The sequence below is a fragment of the Anas platyrhynchos genome, chromosome 34 (genome assembly GCF_047663525.1).
Source record: "Anas platyrhynchos isolate ZD024472 breed Pekin duck chromosome 34, IASCAAS_PekinDuck_T2T, whole genome shotgun sequence".
Taxonomy (NCBI): domain Eukaryota; kingdom Metazoa; phylum Chordata; class Aves; order Anseriformes; family Anatidae; genus Anas; species Anas platyrhynchos.
Genome location: NC_092622.1, coordinates 2,530,675 through 2,546,959, shown reverse-complemented (window position 1 = coordinate 2,546,959; position 16,285 = coordinate 2,530,675). Strand labels below are relative to the sequence as shown.

Genomic DNA, 16,285 nt, shown 5'->3' with positions numbered 1-16,285 from the left:
GGTGTTTGATGGGTGCTGGGGTCTTGCTGCCACCCCCCCCCCCTCCTTTTCTGCGAGCCATGCCCAGCCCCCGGGTCCCCCCCCCCCCCCGTTAGGACTGTGTGGTGTCTTTTTAGAGCATTAGCGACTCTTCCTTTGTAACGTGTACAGTAGATTATTTATTTTGTTATTTTGGAATAAAACTTTATTTTATGGCTTATCTTCCTGCCCCCACTCCCCCAGGCTCCCCTCTCCCTGCCTTGACCCTCCTCCAGGCTGGGGGGGGGGTCGCAGGGCAGCTCACAAACCCCACAGCAGGTGCCAGGCCCGGGTGGACGAGGGACTCGTGCCCCCAGCCAGGCTGGTGCAGGGGGGGGGTCCCTTTGCCCCCCCCCCCATCCCTCGGGGAGCTGGAGGCCCCGCGGAGTGCTGGGCAGGCGCGTTCAGCCCCCCCGGTTCCCGCTGCCGCCTCTCGCCCCCGCAGCTGACTCATCCCGGCCCCCGCAGGGGGGCTGAGCCCGGCAGCGTGGGCTGGGGGCACCGAGCTTGGCGGCGAGGCCGGGGGCACCCCCACGCGGGTCGGGGCCCCCCCGCTGGCAGCGGCAAGGGCAGGCAGCGGCTCCGTGCTCCAAAGTGCAGCGTATACACAGGTTGGGGGGGGGCAGGGTGTCACCCGAAGTGCTGCCTCCCCCCGGAAAATTCCCTCCCCTCCCCTGCCAGAGTTTGCAACCCCGGCGCAAATCGTGTCAAGTCCAGGAGCCCAGACGAGGCTGCGTCCGGGCTCAAAGTCCCACGGCCCCCGCGGCCCCCTCACGCGTGCCCCGGCCGCACGCTGTCATCCCACCGGGACTCCCCCAGCCCCCAGCACGAAGCGTTGGGGCTGGGGTATCCGCTGCGCTGCAGGGGGGGCGTGAAGGGGGGGCAGAGCGCGGGGCTCTCCAGGGACATCTCCTGGAGGAACTGGTCGAACTCCGAGCTGGGCGGCAGGTCCATGCTGGGCGCCATCCTGGGGGAGAGCGGGAGCAGCGTGACCCAGGGCAGCCCCCCCAGGCCCCCCCCCAGCCCCCCGGTGCTTACCACCTTGGGGAGCTCTGCAGCGGCGCGTCCATCGGCGTGAACGGGGCCAGCTCGGGCATCTCCTCATCCCGCGGCTCTGGCGAGGGGCCTCCGGGCAGCAGCTGGGAGGCCTCCCCGGGCATGTACTGGTTGGTCATAAAGCTCCTGGGGGGGGCAAAAGGGGGAAAGGGGGCCGATGGAGGGGGCACCTCCCTCCCCTGGGGTGCTTGGCAGCCCCAGGACGCAGGAGAGAAGCGCTTGGTTTGGAGGCTGGAGCGCATCTCCTCGTGGGCAGCACCAGTTGGGCAGAGCACTGGGAGCACTGGTCAGCACTGGTCCCCCCCACCCCCCATGTGCATGCCCTGGGACCAGGGGAAGGGGGGGCAGGGCAGGGTGCCCCCCTCCAGCCACGCTCTTACATAGGGTTCCTGAAGGCAAGGTCTTGGCAGCGGGGCGGCAGCGCAGGGTCCATGACCATGGACGATGAGAGCATCGGTGAGGTGCTGTGGGGAGGAGCAGGAGCATTTTTTGGGGGGGGAGGAGGAGGAAACATGGCCCAGCCATGCTGGGGGGAAGTGGGGGGGTCCAACGTGTCCCCACCCCCATCGTGGCACTGCTCCTACCTGGGGAAGGAGGACCCCATGCCCTCGGGGACCATCATGTTCATGTTGCTCTCACCCGCGGGGTAGCTGGGCATGGGCTGGGAGCAGAAGGGAGCAGGGGGGCTGCGAGTGCAGATGGGGGGGGGCAGCAGGTGAGGGCATCCTCCAGGGCAGCCCCCTCCCCTCCCAGCACGCACCCAGAGAGCTGCCCCTGCCCCTGGGCGGGCACTCACCAGATGGGGCTGAGCACCGACTGCAGGTTCTCGGGGCGCAGCTCTTGCTGCAGCACGGGCAGGCTGAACATCTGAGCCTGGGGGGGCTCGGGGCCCCCCCCTGCAGTGCTCTGGGGCTGCTGGTCCCTGTAGAGGCACACCGACCCCCTCAGCACAGGCAGGACTCCTGCACTGCAGGGTCCAGTCTAGAAGGAGGCGTGTGTGCAAGCCAGCCCTTGCCGGGGGCGCTGCCATCAGGGTGGGATTCACGTGGAGCTGGGCTCCGCTGCGGCTCGGGCTCCCCGGGGGGGGGATTCCTCACTCACGAGCACCTCCCCATCTCCCCGTTTCCCCATTTCCCCCAGACAGAAGCCCCCCTGGCCCAGCAGCGATGCTCAGGCTGGCCGCTATCACCTGCCCGTGCACACACCTCCATGGGGGCTCGCCGACAGCCTCCTGCCCCCACCCACCTCTCGCTTTCCACTGTCATCTTGATGGCGGTGGAGACGTAGCCGCGGCCGTCCTTGCCCGTCTGCTCTTCTGCGGGGAGAGGAGAAGCAGCCGTGAGCCACCGCCCCGCGTGGGACGATTCAGCGCCAGCCTTGGCAGCAGGACCCTGGACCCAAATCCCTCTGCCCCCCTCGCAGCCCCCTCTGCTCCCCCCAACTCACTGTTGTAGTGGCTGCCAAACGCCTGGTCCTTGGGGGTGTTGGGGTAGAGGTTGCGGAGCTGCCCCAGGTCCCGGATGCGGTCGCCAAGGGATCGGATGGACAGGTCCTTGGCGGAGAAGGGCTGGATGTTCTCCACCTGGCTGGAGCCTGGGGGTGACACGGCACGGGGCTGCACTGCCTGCCCCCCCCGTAACGCCCAGCGTCCCCGCGCCGCGGTGACCTCGCTCTCCCCTCGGTGGTGCTGGCAGCAGCCCCCGTGCCCCCGTCTCACCGTCCTTGCCCCGAATGACGTGAGCGATGGTGACGCCCCCGATCTCCGAGTCGCTGAAGCGGAGCAGGAAGGTCCCGTCGGGCTCCGTGCTCAGGAGCTTGCAGACGTACTGCTTGCTGATGAAGCCGATGATGAGCCTGGAGGAAAGGGCAGACGGACAGCGTGCCAGTGCCAGGACGGGACCCAGCACTCCCTGACTGGTCCTGGAGGAGCTGTGAACACCCCGCTCGGCCTCTCCGGCACCCACCTGTCCGACCAGTAACTTTTGAGGCATCTCTTGGTGAGGTCGAGGACTCCGTCAAACCACTGCCAGAAGGTGAATCCCCGGCCGGGCAGGATCTCCTGGGGAACGAGATGGGTGTGAGGCTCCCCAGGGCCATGCTGGCCCCTGCCCACCCTGGCCAGCCCTCCCAGTAACCTTGTTGAACTGGGCCCAGGAGACACTGCGGCTCTGGAAGTCCTCTAGGCTGGCACTGTGGTCATTGAAGATCTTCTGGGCCAGGAAGAAGTAGTGCTCCTTGAGAAGCCCCTTGGTGGTCTGCACCTCTGCCATGAACTTCAGGTTCAGGGTATCGCACATCTTCTCCCACGGCACCCGCTCGGCCACCACGAAGGGCACACGGTCCTACGGCGGGGCCAGACAGCATCAGGACAGCATCGGGACAGCTTTGGGACATCGCTTTGGGACAGCTTTTGGGACTGCCCCGGCCCAGCCCTGGAGTCTCCTCGTTCTGGAGCCGGACCCAGCCCTGGCACCCCAGCAGGTCCTCCCTCACCCCACCCCCTCCCCACAGCCCTCCCTCGCGGCACTCACGATCTCCGAGAAGGCGTTGTCCCACAGCACGGTGGCTTTGGCGTTGTTGTCCTGGTTCCCGTGGACGATGACCACGATGGGCAGAGACAGGACCTGGGCACGGGGCGCCCTCCTCTCAGCCCGGGCTCAGCCTCCCACAGCCCCAAGGCCGCCCCAGGGCCATCCCAGCCTGGACCAGGGCTGCGAGGGGTGGCAGGACCCGGGTGCCTGAGGGAGGCTCGGTGCTGCCAAGGAGAGGGGCCGGTACCTGGAGGTGCACAGTGAGGTTGCTGGGGCTCAGGGCCACGGTGGTGCTGAACAGGACGGCGCATTTCTCCTCCGTCACCGACTCGGACCCCTTCCGCTCGCAGCGCTTTATCTTCTTCAGCAGCTAGGGAGGGGAGAGCCAAGCATCACTCCCAGGCAACCAACAGCCCTGAGACCCCCCCCACAAAGCCCTCCTGGGGTCCTCCCAACATCCCAGCGCAGCCCCGAACCTGTCCCAGGGCCGCTGTACAGCCCCTGGCAGCAGCACTCACCACGTTCTTGAAGTTGGCGCAGCAGGTGCCGCTGGTGGGGTTGGTCTCCAGGGCCACCACGTTGTGCATGATCTCCCCCGTGCTCTCGCTGGGCAGAGGCGGGGGTCAGGGCAGCGCAGTGGGGGCGCAGCCCCCTCGCCCCCCGCGCTGGCCAGCCGCTCACCTCAGGGTGTTGCCGTAGGCGCTGAGCGCCAACTCCCGCGCCTGCTTCTCCGTCACCATGTCGGCCCGCACCATGTAGGGCTTGGTGGATGCCTTCAGCAGCTGGGGGCCCAGCAGGAACCGGACGCTCGCCTGGAACTTGGTCTGGGTCTTCAGCACCTGCGGGGGCTGTTTCTCCACCAAGAAGGAGCTGGGGGAACAAGGGGTGACAATGGTGACGAGGGCAGCTACCTCTGCCACCGGCCTCTGCAGATCCACCTTCTGCCCCCGCAGCGCCTGCCCTGTCCGTTACCTCTTGACCAGGCTGGATAAAACCTCGTTGAAGCGCTCCAGGAGCCGGGGCAGCAGCTCGGGCCCCAGCTCTGTGCTCGCTGCCATCACCTGCTGGTGCAGCTGGAAATAAACCTCGACCAGGCTCTCACACCTGCAAGGAAATTGCAGGAAAAGGGCGCCCTGAGCCAAAACAGGGCCACAGCAATCCTGGAGCCCCTCAGGCCAGCAGGGTCTCCGTTCCCTGGGGAGAAGACGGGGCAGGAGGGTTGCTGCGGGTCCCCCATTGCCACCCCACCTCTTCTGCAGCGGTGCTAGGTTCTCCTCGAAGACCGCCCCGTTTCCAGCCAGCTGCTGCTGCCTCTTCCAAATCTGGATCCTCTTCAGGACCTGCTGCTTGGCCACCTCCAGCTCTTTCGTGGCCTCCAGGATCAGGGTGGGCAGCTCCTGGGGGGCAGCACCAGCCACGGGGCTCTGCATGGCACCATGCCCCTGGCAGAGCCCGTGGCCCTGCACTGGCCCCGTGCCCCCCCGAGCTGCTTCGTGCTCCTCAGCCCTGTCCCCCCCCGGCAGGGTTGCCGCCTTGCCCCGCTGCCCCAGCCCCACTCACGCTCTCCGGAGCTTTCGGTTCTGTCTTCAGCTGTGGGTTCAGCGGCAGAGAGGCTGGGGAGGACGGAGCGGGGCGGCCCCATTAGCACGGGACTGCACCCGCACGGCGCTGCCGTTCTCCGCCGCGCCCCACGGTCAGATCCATCCCGCCCCGGCCCCTCACCTGCGGAGCCGTCCCGCAGCTGCGAGCTGCGCTCCCGCAGCGCCTGGATCTCGTGGATGCGGTGCTGCAGCCGCTGCAGGCCCAGGCTGAACTTGAGCTCCTCCTGCCGCCGGTGGAAGCTGAGGGGCAGGTGGCGGTCCTGGGGTGAGGAGAGTGGGGTGAGCGGGGTGTGGGGACGGCCCGGCCATGGGTTGCCCCGCTGGGGGGGCAGGAGCCACGCACCCTCTTGAGCACGGCGGCCTTCTCGCCCTCCAGGATCGCCTTCAGGACAGCCACCAGCCGCAGCGGGTCCCGCCGGTACGTGCTCTGCAGGGAGCAAGGCCCTGGGTGTTAGCAGGGCAGGACGCGCGCCCCGCCGCCCCCAGCCCGTCCCGTTCACGTGTTTCGGGCCCCCAGCCCAACACGACGGGCGCTGAGCCAGTCTCTGTGGTTTCATGGCCAGCCACGTGGAAGAGGCTGTGGCTGGCACTCTTTTGTGACATAACCAATTTCCAGCTTTACAACTTTAAAAACTTGAAAATTTGAAACCTTCAAAAACTTTTCCAGTTTTAAAACTTTTCCAGTTTTAAACCGTGCATGAAAAATACGAAGCAACTTTAAATGAAACCCAAACCCCCACTCCTTATTTCTGCGAGCATCCCCTCAAGAGGCACCAGCCCTACACCTGGCGAAGACGTTCCCAGCCACCCCTGGCCCGGGTGAATCAGCGCTTTCCACCAAGCCCAGGGAGAGGAATTTCCCGGCTGGCTCCAGCTCCCCGCACCCTGCGCCAGCTCCTCTGGCCTTCGCACATTTCCCAAATTAGCTACTTCCCTAAACAGCAACGGCGAACCGCTGGACGGCGCGCTGGGCGGCTTCCCCCGCGGGCCGGGCGGCAGCTCCGCGGCACGCCCCTGGCCCCCTGCGCCCACCCGGCGGCCCCGCAGCAGCGCCAGCTCTGCCGGCACCGGGGTTTAGGGGACCAAAGCCCTGGGTTTGGTGTCCCGAGACGCTGTGGCAGCCCGGAGCTGTACCCTCGCTGCGTCACAGCCCCATCCCGAAGCACCCCCCCGGAGAGGGGCCGTGCCTGCCCCGGCTGCTTCCTCGGCCACGTTCGTCTTGAGCAAGAGCACCCAGCTCCCACCGCCCGCAGCCCATGCTCCCACAACAAAGGGCTCGGAAGGGAAAAGGGTTCGCTGTTACGGGATGAGGAACAATGGGAGGAGGGAGGCTCTTCTTGAGTAACTTAAATTGGGGAAAAAAAAAAAAAAGAGCTGAAACATCTGCATATTTTCAAAAGCCAGCAGCAACATTGTTCATGAAAGTCACCCAGTTCCCCAGAAGTTATGACTAAAACTGACCCCTTCCCAAATGTTGTATATTACCAAAAAAGCAGGGTTTTCAACCGGGCTCTGGGCACGAGCACCGTTCAGCCCTTACTCTAAGAGCTCCACTGGCAGGAGAGAGAGTGGAAGGGTTAATCTGCAATCACAGAGGGAGGAAGAGAGACAGAAAGCAATTCACAGAGGTCTCAGTAAACAGAGAAAGAGCCCAGAAAAAGAAACCCAGTGTACACATGCACATGCGGCAGGAGGAAACACGGCACAAAACACCGCATGGAGGAAGGAGAAATCAAACGCTCGAGCAGAAAATGGGGAACATGTGGCGAGGAGGCTGCACGAGTGCCAACGTGCTCGGGGGGTCCCCGCAGGGGCAGCTCCTGGGCACCAAGGGGCTTGCAGGGATGCACCCCGCGAGGGGAAGCTGCGGCGGCTGGCGGGCAGGGGGGAACCGTGGCCATGAAGGGCCTGAGTGCTGTGACGAGCTGGGGGCTGGCCCCGGCACACGGATGAGCTCCCCCGTCCTGCCAAAGCGCCCGCAAAACCCCACCGCCGGCACCAAGTCCGCACGAGTCACGGACGGCTCCGGCCTCGAGAGGGGACTGGCTCGGACCATCAGCCCCTTCGGTGGTGTTTGATGCAGAAAACCCAAGGCATGACAACAACCCTGCCTCCCGTGGCTGCCATCCCGGCGGGACACGGCCCTCGGGGCCCCGCGCCCGGCCCCCCACGCACCTCAATGTTGCTGACTTGCTGGAGGATCTGGCACTGCTGCCCATCGCTGCTGGCGGCGCTGCGGAGCTTCTCCAGCATGGCCGAGAGCATCCCGCTGGCCACGCTGGTGCAGAAGGCGTCGGAGCCATTGATGAACTCCCTGGGGAGAAGGGGGAGAAGGTCGGGTGGGCACGAAGCTTCTGCCCTCCCTGCGAGCACGCACCGGGGAGGAAGGGGACACCGGTGCTTCCGCTGTCCTGGCACGTCACCCAGCGCCGGCTGGACTTCTGGGGGAAATTTGCCACCTTACAGCTGTGAGCGAGGCTGAACGGCACTCAGAGAGATCACGAGGTTCATCAGAGAGGACGTCACCTCCTGAAACCTCTCCCACACACACACCCAGCTGCCACCCACCCTCTGCTGTGCTCCCCCACCATGGGGCCTGGAGCAGCCCCTCACCCGCTCCTGTGGCGCAGTCCCATGTGGCCAAGCCCCCTTGTGTCAAATTTCCTGCCCTTTTGCAACCCGGTCATGGTGCTGTGCAGAGGAGAAACAGTTCCTGAGGCCACTCCTGGGGACGCCTGGGTGAGACCATGACACTGCTAATTAACCCACTGCTATTTCCATGTTCTAGGCACAAAGCAGGGGTGCTGGCCAGGCTGTGCCCGTTATTGCCACTGCAAATGCAGCACTGAGTCAGTCCAGACCCTGCTAGGGCGCTGAGGGCACCAACAGACCCCGACCAGCCTCACCTGGCATTGCACCCTCTGCCCAGGCCCAGGAGCTCCCCTCCCACCCAGATTGGGGTGCTCAGCCCCACCACGAGCTGCGCCACCAGCGCATCCATCTCCGGCCCCATCTCCTCTTGCTCCCGCACGGATGCACAGGGTGCCCTCACTTACCTCACCTGGGGCCGTGGACGGAGCCCGGCACCAGCACCCACACGTTCAGGCACTGGCCAGGCCGGGACCCCCTTGGCTGGGGGCTCAGCCCTCCCTGCGGGCAGCTGGATGCTCCCCTGCCATATCCCGGGCACGTGGGAGCGGTGAGGGGTAGGGCAGGGCCCCACAGGGCAGCCGGGGACTCACCAGGGCTGGTTCTCCAGCCAGTCGGCCAGAAGGCAGCGCAGGCTGCGGGGAAACTCTGCGAAGAGGCTGCTGAACTCCTCCGGCGGCATGTGGGAGACGATGTTCCAGAGGGACATCTTGGGAACTGTTACCTGCAGGGAAATGGGAGGTGAATGGGGAGAAGGGGGGCACTGTGGGCACCCCACAACCCTGTCCTCCGCACGGCAGGGCTGGGCTATCCCCCAGTCCCGAAGGCTCCTTTGAGCACCGCTGCCCCGTCCCTCCGCCGTCTGAACCTGCTGCTTGGCACGGCCAGGGCTCTGCGGAGAGGAGGAGCAGGAAGCACCCATCCCTGATCATCCCTCTTGGGCAATCCTGGCAGGCTGGCAGCCCACTCGTGCCTCAGTTTCCTGCAATTCTGGGGAATCCCTGCTCCTCCTCCATGGGCACAGGGACGCACGGGGTGGCATGCAGAGCTACCGAGCTCGGCGCAGGAGAGATGGCAAAGCTGCCAGGAGCAAGAAGAGCGCGAAGCCCCAGTGCCTGCTGAAATGGCTCTGCCGCGGTGCTTTCAGGAACAAGACGCAGCCCTGACCCCCAGCCCTGCAGAAGCGAGGTGGCCAAGCTGCTCCCCAAAACCTCCCCAGCCACCCCGCCAAGGAAAACACCTTCCCAGGGCATGCCTCAGCCACCCCACAAACCGGTCTCCAGATTCCATGGAAAGCAAGGAGAGGGCTCGATGACTGGGGACAGGAAACAAAACGGGGAAGACCTGGGGGCTCCCACCGCCCCCAAGCTGGGCTTCGCAACCCCAACGGCGCCTCCTTGGCACGGACGCGCCCTGCGCCCTCCAGCAGCGCCTGAAGCCTGCGGACTTCACCCCGCCTCCGTAGCCCAGCCTCCCGGGCTGCTTCCCAAGATCCTGCTCCCGTCCTCCCCGCCACCCTCGCGGCCTCCATCCCACGGCCCCGCCGCAGAGCCCGCTCCCCTCGCCGGGCTGAGGAGCCGCTGCGTCACCCGGCCCAGACGCACCTCACTCCTTGGCTGCCCCTCACCCGGCCGGGGTGGAGGCCGGATCCTGCAGCAGGACGCGAGGCTGCGGCCCTCGGAGGACCGGGAGCCTGCGGGCCGCGGGCCAGCGCGTCTTGCCGGGGCCGAGAGCAAACAGCCGAGCGAGGGGGAGGCGTCACGTGCGCCCGCGGCCGGCTGCTCTCCCCAGCGGGTCCTTTCCGCGCGGCAAGAGCCAAGGCGCAGGGAGGAGGTGGAGCCGCCGGAGCCTCTGAGAAACCATGCGGAGGGAAGGGAGCCAACGTCACTAGGGCAACATTGCAGAGTGCAAAACAACCGTGGCCTGCTGCCGGCCGCCAAGCGAGGCCGCTCGCCCCCGCCTTCGATCCCAGGGCCGCGACGCACTGGGGCCGGGCAAGGGGAGCCCCCGAGGTGCTCAAGCCCCCAGGATCCCACACTAATCGGAGAAGCAACCCTGTTGCGTGCCGTGCCTGGGTCTCCCAGCAGTGAATTTGCTCCTGACTCTGCTGGCACAAACCCACCCCGATGATTTACTGCGGGGATTGATGGATCCTGCAGGGATCAACGGCCGGGGAAACCTACCCAGCGCTCACCAGGCAGCTCAGCCCCGCTCAGGGCACCTGCTGCAGCTGGGGCCGGGGCCTTTCCACCGCTTGTTCTGCCGGGGAAACCCACCAGCGGCTGCTGCTTCCCCTCACCACCCCCCACAGACCCTGCAAGGCAGAGACCAGGAGAGGTCGGAGCTGTTGGTGCGCAGGGAATGGAGGCAGGAGGAAAGAGCAGTCCCTGTGATCCTCGGAGGCCCCGTCCCCGTCCCCCTCCCTCGTTAAAACCTGTATTTCTGCTTAGCGCCGGGAGGCAGCTGCTGGCTTGTACGCAGCAACCTGGAGCGTGAGCTGGGCATGCCTGAATTTGCTGCCAGGCTGCAGGAGGCACCGTGCTCCTCCTCGTCCCCACCAGCCCAGGGCCGGCTTGGAGGAGCTCGCGGCAGGGGACGGCCCCGTCCCCTCCTGGCGTCAATCGCTGCGGCTCCTCAAGCCCAGCCGCGCCGCGCTTCCTTCCCGTCCTCGCTGCAGTTTCCATAACTCCGTGTTTTCCTCCTCAGCTCCTCCTGCACAACAGCCTTTCCCTGCCAAGCCCGTGCTCCTGGAACAATACCCTGGCTGGGGCTGAGGTTTCCTTGAGAGGGGCCGGCGTGCCCAGCGCCCCGGTTTCCTGCACTTCACGGTACCAGCTGGCGCTTGGTGGGCCACGTGGTGTTTGCCCTATCAACAGATCTGCAGCGCCGAGAAGAGGAAGCACTGCGGCAGGCCCCAGGACGCAGACCCAGGCCTCAGGACGAGGCCACCCCTCCTGCGGGTCGGGGACGCTGCCTTGTCCCCTGCGCAAAGCAGCCACCGCCGCAGCTCCTAGCACCGAGCCAGCAGCCCTGCAACTTGCCCGGACGGCAGGCGCAGCTCCCAGCTCCGCGGGCAACGTGCCCACGCCGCCGCAGATGCACAAATCCCTCTCTAGCGGGGCTCCGTGCCCCCAAAAAGGCAGCGGGTGGAGGCAGCCCCGGACAGGGCCCCCTCCCGTGGGGCTGCGCCGTTTGCGTGCGGGGCTGGGAGCTGCTGCCTGGGAAAACCCCACGGCCGCGAGGCGCCTCCGGCTCAATGGCGGGGCAGGATATGGCGCAGGGGGGCAGCTCCGCCCCGAGCCCCCTCTTCCTACCTCCCCACCCCGCCGGGCTTCGTCCTCGGTGGCGGCAGGGACGCGGTGCCAGGTCAGGCAGGACGGACCGTGGCACCCAAGGGGGGGATCGCTGACCTCCCCGCTCGCCAGCATGGGCTTTCTGCTCGCTCTGTGGGCAGTGGGAAGCCACGTCCACGTCCCAGAAGGGAGAGCAGCCAGTGTCCCACCACTGTCACCCGTCCACCACTGGCACCTCACGAGAGCAGCACCCACCTCTTGCAGCAACCTCTTTGCTGTGTGAGGGGAAACGGGGCTGGGAGGGACTCTGCAAGGGACCCCCCGATCCCTCAGCACACGTCCCCCATGGGGCCAGGCCCTGCCAGGGGCCAAGTGGGGACAGAGCTGGTGGCCGGCGGACACACGCAGTCCCCTGCCCTCCGCAAGGTGCAGCAGAGATTTCCCTGGGACTTTCTCAGGGACAGACGCTCAGATTTTCCAGTGCTTGAAGCTCGGGACACCTGGCTCTGCCACCAGCCTCCCTCCCACGTCCCCACGGGGACGCAGCCTGCTGCTGTCACCGCCTTTGTCACGCCTCAGTTTCCCCGTGCTGCCGGGGAGGCAAACGCTGCCGGCGTTCGCTGTCCAAGGTGAGGATGCAGAACCTCGCAGCACGGACGGGACGCAGCGCAGAGGATGCTGAGGAGGCAATGGGGTGGCACGGCCCGGCCGGAGCCTTCTGCCCTCCCCCAGCGAAAGCCCTCCTGGTTCAGAGAGAGAAGAGCAGGGCTTTCCCCAGCTGACCCGGCCCCGGTGTGACTCACGGCGTGGGGAATCCGGGCAGGATCAGGCCCTCAGCTCCCACCCCTGGGGACAAGCCACAGCCCGTGCCCCCGGAGGTCCCTGCCAGGCGCCCTGGGGCCGTGTTTGGGCGCTTTCGCTTTGCCTCACGCACCCTTCGCCCCCAGACGGGGTGCCAGCGGCCCGGTCCGTACGCGCTGTTGGCAGCCTCCCACGTTGGACTTTGGGCCTGGCAGCCCCGCCAAGCACGGGCCGGGCCTCCCGCTGCCTTGGGGCTGCCAAACACCCGCAGGGACCCCGGTGCCGCTGCCCGGCCCCGGCCCCACCTGCAGGAGCAGCGGGCTGGGCTCCGGTGGGGCTCACCCCGGGTGTGTGGGGGGGCTCTGCAGGCTCCCGGTTCCCCGTCCTGCACCCCCCCGGAGCAGGCAGCCCCCTGCAGCGCCCAGCAGCCGCCCCGGCCGCCTCTGCTGGCACCGGGGGCTGAAAATCCGCCGGGTTTTCCTGCGGGGAGCCCCGCTCCGGGAGCCAGGCCCCGCTCCGGACGGTGCCGTCCCGCAGGCCCCGGGGTGTGCACCGGGAGCCCGCGGGGCTGCACGGCGTGCGGGCACCGGGGCAACCCCCGACAGCCCCGTTACCCCCCCAGACCCCCCCCCCCCCCCTCAAGGAACGGGGACTTACCGGAGGGCGCTGCCTCCCTGCCCCCGTTACCGGCCCGGGGAAGGCCCCGTTACCGGGCGCAGGCCCCGCCGGCAGCCGCCGACTTCCCCCTTCCCCGGGCCCGGCCCCCGCCGCCTCCTTCCGGCCCGGGGCTTCCACGGCCCCGCTCCCGCCGCCAGCCCCGGGGGGGGGGAGGCCCCGAGCCGCGCTCGCCCCTTCCCGTTCGGGCCCGGCCCCGCCCGGTGCCCCCGGGCCCGCGGAGCCGGCGGCCCCCGCGCCCTCCCCCGGGGGTCTCCCCGGTGCCTCCCCCCCCCCCCCCAAGTCCCGTCCCGTCCCGGTGCCGTTACCTCGCGGAGCCGCCGCTCCGGGCCGGGCCGGGCCGGGCCGCGGGGCCCTCAGTCCATGGCGCTGCGGCTGCGGGCGCGGCCGGGCCGGGCTCCCGGGGCTGGCCCCGCTCCGGCGGAAAGCGCCGAGCGCCAGGAAGAGGGAGGAGACGCGCGGGGGTGCGCGGGGGGGGCCCCGCCGGCCCCGGCCCCGGCCCCGCTCCCCCCCGGGTCCCCGCCGTCCTCCCCCCCCTGGGTCCCTACGGTCCCCCCCCCGGTCCCCGCCGTTCCCCCCCACCCTTCCCGGTCCCGTTGCGGAGCCGTTTCTGTGCCCCCCCCCCCCCAAAGGGCCGCCCCGCACCTGCCCCACATCGCGCTGCCCCCCCCAGCCTGCCCCATACCGGGGCTCCGCCACCGTGCAGCCCCCCCGCACCCCCCCTCCCAAACCGGGAACCGGGAACCTGCCCCCCCCCCCCCCCCGAGCCGCGCACCCGTTCGGTGGCTGAACGCGCCCGGGGCCCGGCCCCGGTTTGCAGCCGCGTCCCGGGGCTTGAGGCCCGCGGCCGGGCCCGGGAGCTGCCCGGAGCCGTGAGCGAGGCCCGGGGGCTGTCCCCGCCCGGGGGGGTCCCGGTGCACCGGGGGCTGTTTGTGCCCCGGGGGCCGCTCGGTTCCTCCCCCCCCCCCGGTGGGTGCGGAGCCGCCCCGGGGCCGCCAGGGGGCGCTGCCGCACCGGGGTCCCGCCGCAGGGCCCCGGTACCGGCCCCGGGGTGGCCGGGGTGGGGGGGGGGACCTGGGGGGCTGCCCCCCCACTGCTGGGACGGGACCCCCCGGGACACGCCGTGCTTCGGGTCCCCCCGGGGGACCCCTAAGGCCCGGCCGTGCCCCGGGCACCGGTGGCAGCACCCGCAGGGCTCTGGGGGTGTCGGGGGGGCACCGGGCTTCCCTTACCTGGCTGGGGGCCGGGGGGGGGGCCCTGAACGAACCCACCGGTGCTGAGCACATGGGACCCGGGGCTGGGTGCGTGGGAGGAATCCCGGTAAGAGCATGGCCGTGGCCTCGCTGTCCCGGCCACCTCCGCTTGTAGGGGTTTGGCTGCTTTGTGCCGTGCCCCCCCCCACCCCGGGCACCGCTGGCCCCTCTGTGGGGACGGGGTCCCAGGAACATTTTGGGGAGGGAGAACATCTTCCTCCCAAACACCTGCAGCCGGGGAAGGAGGGACGGGGTTGGGGCAGCCCCGCTCTCATTGGGGTTGGGGGGGTCCACGCTGCCCCCCAGCCCCCCAGCCTGGGTGGGTCCCCGGGGCCCCGGCAGCGTTGCAGATCTTGGCAGTGCGTTGAGCCCAAGCACGGCTCCAAGCATGAGCCACACGCACAGGACCCAACACTGGATGAGCAAAATATGGCCTGGCCCCAGCGGGACCCTGCTGCTGGGACCCCGCTGCCAGGACCCTGGGCTGGGGGGCACGGCCTCATGCTGTGGGGTGGGGGTGGCGGGCAGCACTTGTGCCGTGTCCATACCATGTCCATCCCTACGCCACATCCCTGTCCCCCATACCCATGGCCCTGCTGATCCCATACCCATGTCCATACCTACACCGCACCCATACCGTTCCTATACCATACCTACACCATGTCCGTACCCATCCCCACACCATGACCGTACCTCTATCCATACCCATTCCCATACCATACCATACCCACACCCGTACCATGCCCATACCTATTCCCATAGTACACCCATACCTATTCCCATACCATACCATACTACATGTACACCATACCATACCCATACCTGTACCATGCCCATACCCATTCCCATACCTACACCATGCCCCTACCTATACTGATACCATACCCATACCTAAGCCCATACCTATTCCCATGCCATACCACAGCCATACCCATACCCATACCCATATCCATACCCATACCCATACCCATACCCACAGCCATACCCATACCCATACCCATACCCATACCCATACCCATACCCACAGCCATACCCACAGCCATACCCATACCCATACCCGTACCCATACCCGTACCCGTACCCGTACCCGTACCCGTACCATGCCCATTCCTATTCCCATCCCACACCACGCCATACCCGCACCCGTACGATGCCCATCCCCATTCCCATTCCCATTCCCATACTATACCCATCCCTATTCCCCCCCCCGAGCCCATCCCCATCCCCCCCCCCCCCCCCGAGCCCATCCCCATCCCCCCCCCCATCCCATCCCCATCCCCCCCCCATCCCCACCCGGTACCTGCCCCCCTCCATCCCCGCCCCCCCCCGGGGGGGCGCAGCCCGGGCACCTCCCGCGCATGCGTGCCCGCCGCGTCGGACCCCCCCCCCCCCCCCCCCCCGTGTCCCCCCTCCCCCCTCCCTCCCCCCTTCCCCCCAATTCCCCCCCCCCCCGCGGCGGCTCGAGCCCGGTGACGTCAGGCGGGCGGCGGCGCGCGCTCCATCCCCCGGCGGCGGCGGCGGCGCGCGCAGCCCCCCCCCCACCCCCGCCCCCGCCCCGCAGCCCCCGGCGCCGCCGCCGCCGCCCAGGACCGGAGGGTCCCGGTTCCCCCCCCCCCCCCCCCCAAACCCCAGCCCCCTCCCCTCCTGGTCCCGGCCCGGCCCCCCCCCCCCCGCCCCGCCCGGCCCGGCCCTCCCCTCCCCTGCCCGCCCCCGCCCTCCGCGGATGTCGGTGCGCGGGCCCGGGACGCGCCGCCCCGCGGGCAGCACGGCGTGAGGAACCGGGAGCCGCCGGGAGCCGCCGGCATGGGGCCGCTGCTGCTGCCCCTCGCTGGGTGCCTGCTGGCCCTGCTGGCCCCCCCCCCCGCCGCCCGCGCCCTCGAAGGTGAGTGCGGGGCCGCCGGGGGGGCGGCACGGCCCGGTGTGCTCCGGTGGGGCTCGGTTCGGCCCGGTGGGGCTCGGTTCGGCCCCGCCACGGCTCCCCCCGGGGGCTGCGGAGCGCTCCCACCGCGGGCCCCGGCCCTCGCCGCCGCCGCGCTGCGGAGCGGGGCCGCCCGCAGGGATTGGGGGCGCGGGGCTGGGGCCGGCACCGGGACCGGGACCGGGACCGGGGCTGGGGCTGGGGCCGGGGCCGGGGGGGCTCCGCCGTGGGGGCTGCGCTCGGGCCCGGGCCGCTGACGGCGCCCTCAGGACCAGGGGGGCTCGGGGCGGGGGGCGCGGGGGGCCGGGACCAGAGCGGGGCCGGGGCTGGGGCTGGGGTCGGGACCGGGACCGGGACCGGGACCGGGGTCGAAGCGGGGCTGGGGCCGGTCCCGGCCGCTGCAGTCGCGGCGCTTCCCCCGGCGGCCCCGCTGCGACAAAGCGGAGCGGCCCCGCGGGTCCCCGCTTCTGCGGAGAAAATAAAGGGACCC

General features: G+C 69.0%; 2 protein-coding genes across 8 annotated transcripts in view; one reads left to right on the top strand and one right to left on the bottom strand.

Annotated features, from left to right (window-relative positions):
• Window positions 1-134: 134 nt before the first annotated feature.
• On the bottom strand, window positions 135-13,515 carry STAT6 (signal transducer and activator of transcription 6). 6 transcript variants are annotated; one of them, XM_038171525.2, is made up of 23 exons: window positions 12,933-13,117; window positions 9,460-9,706; window positions 8,449-8,579; window positions 7,382-7,520; window positions 5,550-5,633; window positions 5,328-5,466; window positions 5,166-5,218; window positions 4,854-5,002; window positions 4,578-4,709; window positions 4,287-4,475; window positions 4,124-4,211; window positions 3,853-3,975; window positions 3,606-3,698; window positions 3,210-3,416; window positions 3,039-3,133; window positions 2,792-2,928; window positions 2,521-2,667; window positions 2,320-2,389; window positions 1,871-1,996; window positions 1,659-1,760; window positions 1,455-1,538; window positions 1,057-1,200; window positions 135-985 (listed from the first exon to the last, which is right to left on the bottom strand). In XM_038171525.2, exons 3-23 carry the CDS (start codon window positions 8,562-8,564, stop codon window positions 790-792), a joined length of 2,613 nt encoding a protein of 870 aa, XP_038027453.2. In that variant the 5' UTR covers window positions 8,565-8,579; window positions 9,460-9,706; window positions 12,933-13,117; the 3' UTR covers window positions 135-789. The 6 variants fall into 6 exon arrangements, with proteins under 6 accessions (XP_038027453.2, XP_038027455.2, XP_038027451.2 ...); XM_038171527.2 differs by lacking the exon at window positions 12,933-13,117 and adding an exon at window positions 12,607-12,721; XM_038171523.2 differs by lacking the exons at window positions 9,460-9,706; window positions 12,933-13,117 and adding an exon at window positions 13,400-13,515.
• A 2,080-nt stretch (window positions 13,516-15,595) lies between these two features.
• LRP1 (LDL receptor related protein 1) overlaps window positions 15,596-16,285 on the top strand; it is an 87,486-nt gene continuing 86,796 nt past the window's right edge. For both annotated transcript variants that reach the window (XM_072031914.1, XM_038171503.2), the window contains exon 1: window positions 15,596-15,759. In XM_072031914.1, the coding sequence (XP_071888015.1) occupies window positions 15,681-15,759 (79 nt within the window). In that variant the 5' untranslated portion in view covers window positions 15,596-15,680. The remainder of the gene's footprint in view (window positions 15,760-16,285) is intronic.